This window comes from Gekko japonicus, unplaced genomic scaffold, assembly GCF_001447785.1.
Source record: "Gekko japonicus isolate JY-2015 unplaced genomic scaffold, Gekko_japonicus_V1.1 scaffold1098, whole genome shotgun sequence".
Lineage (NCBI taxonomy): Eukaryota > Metazoa > Chordata > Lepidosauria > Squamata > Gekkonidae > Gekko > Gekko japonicus.
In genome coordinates, this window is record NW_015160244.1 from 112,311 (window position 1) to 118,837 (window position 6,527).

Sequence of the window (6,527 nt, forward strand, 5' to 3'; positions counted from 1 at the left end):
CCAGCCAGCCCCCGTGGAAGGAACATAAGCAGTGTTCCCTCTAAGCTGAGTTAGTGTGAGCTAGCTCAAAGTGTTTTAGCCTCCGGCTCACACATTTTGGTCTCCGCTTAGGAAAGGTGGCTCCAAAGCAAACTCATTTATGCAGTAGAAGAAGAAGAAAAGAAGAGATTGGATTTATACCCTGCCCTTCACTACCCAAAGGTGTCTCAGAGCGGCTTAAATATGTCTTTCCCTTCCCCTCCCCACAACAGACACCCTGTGAGATCGGGGGGGCTGAGAGAGCTCTGAGAGAAGAAGAAGAAGAGATTGGATTTATACCCTGCCCTTCACTACCCAAAGGTGTCTCAGAGCGGCTTACAAACTCCTTTCCCTCCCCCTCCCCACAACAGACACCCAGTGAGGTAGGCGAGGCTGAGAGAGCTCTGACAGAAACCGTTCTTTTTCAAGGACAGCTCTTGTCAGAAGTAGGGCTTGCCCAAGGTCATCCAGCCAGGTGCAAGTGGAGGAGTGGGGAATCAAACCCGGTTCTCCCAGATTAGAGTCCGTGCACTTAACCACTACACCAAACTGGCTCTCAGTACTGGCAAACAGTACTGGCAAACTGGCAAACAGTACTGGCAAACGGCTCGCTCACAGCATTTAATGGCCAGTAGCTCACAAAGTAAGAATTTTTGCTCACAACACGCCACAGCTTAGAGGGAGCGCTGAACACAAGCACATGCATTTCCATGCACTTGGGACTTTGTTTCACAGAACAATGAGGACTAGGGAGTTAAGCCTGCCTTTTTTTTAAAAAAAAAGGTGGGTTTTGTTGAGGGATTTGAAGGAAGAGGGATCTGGGAGCGAGTTAGGGATCGAGTTACTTCCAGATTGCCCAGATTGCCCAATCCTGTGCACATGATCTCCGACCACAGATTTCTCAGCCGGCCCCGAAACCACTTTCTGCCTGGCAGATCAGGAAGTCCAGAACGCGGCAAAACTTCCTCCGATTCTGTCGGCCAGCCGTGCGCCGAAGGGGGAGAGCCCTGTACCCTGTGGCAGCAGGGGGAAGGGCACCCGGACACCCTCTCTCCCCGGGAGGGAGGGAGGGAGGGAGGAGGAGGCCCGTCTGGGGGCAGGCCCATCGCCTCGGGGAGAGAAAACAGCTCCCTGGGCCCTGCCCTTCCTCTGCTCTGCGAATGAAGTCCAAGGTCCCCATTGGCTGGGCCTAATGTATGCTTATGAGCTCAGCTTCCCCGGAGCTTTAAATGGGACCCAGGCGTCCCGGCACTGGTCTCTGGGCTGGGCAGCGGCCACCCTCCCCTGGCGGTGGTGGCGCACGGGGGCACGGCAGGGTTGGAAGGTCAACAGCTGGACTCGGGGAGATGGACACGCCGGCCAACAGGTGGGTACGGATTAAGTCTGCGCCCAGATAATTCTGTTTTGTCTTGACAAGGGGCTCTCTCCTGGTTCCCTCCCCACCAGCATCCTCTCCTCTCCACGAATCCCTTTTGCCCTCCTTCCCTGACCTGCTTTTCTTCCGTGTTGCCTCTGACTTCAGGCTTTGGCGTGCAGGGACGGCTTCCAGCCAAGGCTCCCTCGAAGCTGTGGAGTCGTGTGAGCAAGAAGTCTACTTTGTGAGCTGCCGGCATTAAAGTCGTGAGCGAGCGATTTGGCTGCTGCGTCAATTAGTTTGCCTCTGGAGCCCCGTCCTTCTTGGGCTAAGGCGAAAAGGTGTGAGCCGGAGGCTAAAAGAGCTGTGAGCTGGCTCACACTGACTCAGTTTAGAGGGAACACTGCTTCCAGCTACAGTTGCCAACTCTGGGCTGGGAAATAGCTGGAGATTTGGGGGTGGAGGCAGGGGAAGGCAGAGATCTCGGCAGGGTATGATGCCCTCCGTCACCACCATTGCCTTCAGGGAGATCAGGTGTGATTTCAGATGAACTCCAGGCCTTACATGGAGGTTGGCAGCCCGACCTCCAGCTCCTTGCTCTACCTCCAGCATCTGGACAGAGGGGGCTTGCTAAAAATGGAAATATTATCACGTTTAGGATGAAAGACAGAAAAGGTACGGACGAGTGGAGACACAGAAGGTGTGAGCGTGAAAAGACAAACCAGGCGATCCTAAGTGTGCAGGAACAGAAGCCAAGCGTATATGCGGCAAAGTGTGCGGCACACTGGTGCGCGTGGGGAAAGAAAGTGAACATGAATCCACAGGATTCAAGCGATCTGGGAGGGCTTTGAATCAGAAGCTGCCCAAACACTTCCGTTTTAGTCTTTTTTGTTGGATAATCAGAGACATTCCTGTCAACGCTCCCTCTAAGCTGTGGAGTCTCGTGAGCGAAAATTTTGCTTTGTGAGCTCCTGGCTGTGAGCGAGCCATTTGGCTACTGCATACATTATTTTGCTCTGGAGTCCGCCTTCCGGAGCTGGGACAAAAAATGTGTGAGCCAGAGGCTAAAAAACTGTGAGCTGGCTCACACTAACTCAGCTTAGGGGGAACACTGATTCCTGTCGATAACAAGAACATAAAACTGCACTGGTGCATAACGAGGGGGAGGGTAAGCGGCATACTATAGCCCGATCTTGTGAGATCTCTGAAGCTAAGCAGGGTCGGTACTTGGACGGGAGACCGCCAAGGAAGACTCTGCAGGGGGAGGCGATGGCCAACCTCCTCTGCCTCTCACTTGCCTTGGAAAGCCCCTTGCTGGGGTCAGCAACTGACATATAATGGGGGTGGCTGGCCAGGAACGGGGTGGGGGGTTAACTGCCGGACCACCTGTTTTAAAGCTGGCCAGGACTGAAAGCATGGGAGGGGGTCACAACACTCAGCTCCCCCAAAGGTTTGCAAAAGGGGGCCTGTGACGCCCACAGCCCTACGATCCACCCAGCAGTGACAGCAGAAACAAACGTCGGGGTGGAGGCGGGGTGGGGTGGGGTGGAAAGGGAAAACGCATTTTCAAACTGGGACATGCAATCGCTTTGCAATGCAAACTCGACTGCCGGGACAAAGCGTCAGGAAACAACTGTTCGGTGCCCGCTAGCGTTTCAGACCCATTAAATGTGGAGTGGAAAGGTGTGATTGAGTGCGGCGCGCAGCCTCTATGAGGAAGAGTAGATCATTTTTGTGGCAATTGCGAGGTGCACGGTGGACCTGTGCAGGGCTGGTTTGCCTCAGTCGATACGTGTGCAGGGCTGAGGCAGGCTATCAGGGTGTACAAACTGTGAGCTCCCCTGCCCCCGAGCTCCTGCATTTGAATTTCTCTATAGCCCGCTTTCCTCCCAAGAGTTGGGACTCAAAGCTCAGAACACCGTCCTCCCCTCCTCCATTCTCCCACAACAACCCCGTGAGGTAGGCCAGGCCGGGAGCTCATGTTGGGCCCAGCAAGCTTCCACGGTGGAAGAGGGGATTCGAGCCCAGGTTGCACCAGGGTCCCTGCCTGCCACTCTTTACTCTTTCCACTACACCACACTGGCTCTCCTGGGTCCACATGGGCTCACCTTCAGTGTCAGCCCCAAATATGGAGCGTGCTGACCCAGCTCTGGCGCTTCCCCCCCACCCACACCATGGGTACTGGAACCTCTTGCGCCAGTTGCCATGCTCTGTACACCACTGAGCACGCACAGAGATGCGCAGAGCTTCACAGGGTGACATGACGGCTGGAACTGGGGCAGGAGCCGCCTCTGCAAATCCCAGAGTTGCCACCAGGGTTCCCTCTAAGCTGAGTGAGTGTGAGCTAGCTCACTGCTTTTTTTAGCCTCCGACTCACAGTTTTGTATCTTCGCTCGGGAAGGAGAGCTCCAGAGCAAACACATTGATGCAATACATAAATAAATAAATGGCCAAATCGCTCGTTCACAACTTTCACGCCGGTAGCTCACAAAGTAGGATCTTGGTTCACAAGACTCCACAGCTTAGAGGGAGCCCTGGTTACCACATACGTACACGAACACACCTGAAGCTGCCTTAGACACACATGAAGATAGGAAGGGATGAGCCAGGGCTTGGCTCTCGTGTAAGGGTGATGCGGATCGTCACTTTGGGGCCAGGACGGAATTTTCCTCCAGGCCAGATTGGCCCAGGGGTCCTGGACAGTGTTCCCTCTAAGCTGAGTTAGTGTGAGCCGGCTCACCGTTTTTAAGCCTCCGGCTCACACATTTTTGTCTTCGCTCGGGAAGGAGGGCTCCAGAGCAAACTTAGTGATGCAGTCTCCAAATTGCTTGCTCGCAACTTTAATGCCGGTAACTCACAAAGTAGAATTTTTACTCACAAGACTCCACAGCTTAGAGGAAGCATTGATCCTGGAGGTTTTTTGTCTTCCTTCGGGCACAGAGCAGGAGTCACTGGGCGTGCATAGGGGGTGGTTGTGAATTCCCTGCATTATGCAGTGGGTTGGACTAGATGGCCCTTGAGGTTCCTTCCAGCTCTGTTTCTATGTAGACTGAATCAGACCCTCGGTCCATCAAGGTCGGTCTCATCCAGTGTTCTCTCTAAGCTGAACGAGTGTGAGCTAGCTCACCGTTTTTCAGCCTCCGGCTCACACAGTTTTGCCTCCGCTCAGGAAGGAGGGCTCCAGAACAAAGTAAGTGATGCAGCGGCCCAATCGCTCGCTCACAACTTCAATGCCAGGAGCTCACAAAGTAGAATTTTTTGCTCACAAGACTCCACAGCTTAGAGGGAGCATTGTCTACTCAGACTGGCAGCAGCTCTCCAGGGTCTCAGGCTGAGGTCTCTCCCATCACCTGCTACCTGGTCCTTTCCACTGGAGATGTCGAGGACTGGACCTGGGACATTCCCCATGCCGAGCAGACGCTCTACGACTGAGCCACGGGCCAGGGAATGGGGGAGATTCAGAGATTCTGGAAGAACGTGAGCTTTGCTTGACTGTTTGGTATAGTGGTTAGGAGCGCAGACTCTAATCTGGGAGAACCAGGTTTGATTCCCCCACTCCTCCACATGCAGCCAGCTGGGTGACCTGGGGCCAGTCACAAGTTCTTTCAGAGCTGTTCTCTCAGGAGCAGTCCTCGAGAGAGCTCTCTCAGCCCCACCTACCTCGCAGGGTGTCTGTTGTGGGGAGGGGGAGGGAAAGGAGGTTGCAAGCCGCTCTGAGACTCCGAGTGAAGGGCGGGATATAAATCCAATCTCCTCCTCCTCTTCTTCATCAAGGGCTAATCTGTGACCGTGGCCTCCACCCCAGCCAGAGCTCCCCTGCCCACCTATCTGCGGCGCCCCTCTCACCTTCCTCTTTTCTCCGCTCCAGGATGAACGCCCTGCCGCCCAGCCCCCTGGCTCTGGAGTATCTCGACGAGTTTGACTTGCTGAAGTTCGAGGTGAAGCAGGAGGCCGCCAGGTTGGGCGGAAGCGCCTCGCTGGACTCCACCCCCTGTAGCTCCGTGCCCCCCTCGCCCACCTTCGACAAGACGGGGGACCCCAAGTCCACCCTGGAAGAGCTGTACTGGATGGCCACCCTCCACCAGACCTTGGCGGCGGCGGCGGCAGGGGGCAGCCCCGAAAGCCAGCTGGTGCCGGCCTTTGATGAAGCGATGGAGGCCCTCTTGGGGGCGCCCCTGGCGGACGGCGGCCTCCGTGGGGTTGCCACCCCCCAGCTGCAAGGCTTTCTGGGAACCGCCGAGGGTCTTGCTGGAGAACAGCAGCAGGTGAGATAAAGAGGGAAGATGGCACAGCTACAAGCACAGAAGATGCCGGGAAGAGAAGGGGGGCGCACACCTCGTTGAGGGGGCGAGAGAATAGCGAGAGGGGGCAGAATAGCTTCCACTTAGCCCTGTTTTCAGTTCCAGTTAAGCCGTGTGCGACTGAAGCCCACGCCCTAACAAAGAAGAGAGCCTCTGAGCGTGTGCAAAGAGCTTCCCCCCCCCATGTGACCGAACGGCCACAACCGGCCCTCCCACATCCGAAGAGCAGGAAGACAGACTTTCAGGTTGGAGGCTGCCAAAGCAACAGTTGCCCAAATTTCACTCTGGGAATGACCCGTCTGAAGCGCATAAGCGTGCTTCTGAGCATGCACACAGTGACGTGCAGTCACTACCAGTCCACGCTCGCACGTCTGCCATTGAAGAGTTGGGCTCCCAGGTCAGACGGTCGAGTGAGCACTTTCCCTCCTCCTTTTTCTAGATTAATCGTTGGCCTTCCTTCCTTGCTAGGCCTAGAAACTCAAGTCACGCCTGTATCATCTAAAAGAGGGGGAAGGCAGAAGAGATAGAGGCCTAGAGCATCCCCCCCCCCCCCGCAGGTCAGACAGGTTCCTTTCAAAGGGCCTTAAACATGGTGCATCGCACCATCCCCTTAATGGCGCCTAATATTCACAACCAGAGCAGCTGCCTCACATTGCCTCGGGGTCGGGCTGCCTCTCCCTGCCATCAAAACAGCTGCCTCACATTGCCTCGGGGTCGGGCTGCCTCTGGCTGAGACTTCAAGCCACAAAGCCGCTTAGAATAGCACGCCCCTGAGCCAATCTACTTCCTTTGACCACTCATGCTTCATACTTTTAACCCATGCGGGGGGGGGGGGCGGGAGGGGGAGGGGGGGG

General features: G+C 55.6%; 1 protein-coding gene across 1 annotated transcript in view; it reads left to right on the forward strand.

The window, feature by feature from the left end:
* The first annotated feature begins 1,291 nt into the window (after positions 1–1,291).
* Positions 1,292–6,527, forward strand: part of NRL (neural retina leucine zipper) — a 6,586-nt gene continuing 1,350 nt past the window's right edge. The window contains exons 1-2 of the mRNA XM_015413654.1: positions 1,292–1,384; positions 5,241–5,637. Of these exons, the coding sequence (XP_015269140.1) occupies positions 1,365–1,384; positions 5,241–5,637 (417 nt within the window). The 5' untranslated portion in view covers positions 1,292–1,364. The remainder of the gene's footprint in view (positions 1,385–5,240; positions 5,638–6,527) is intronic.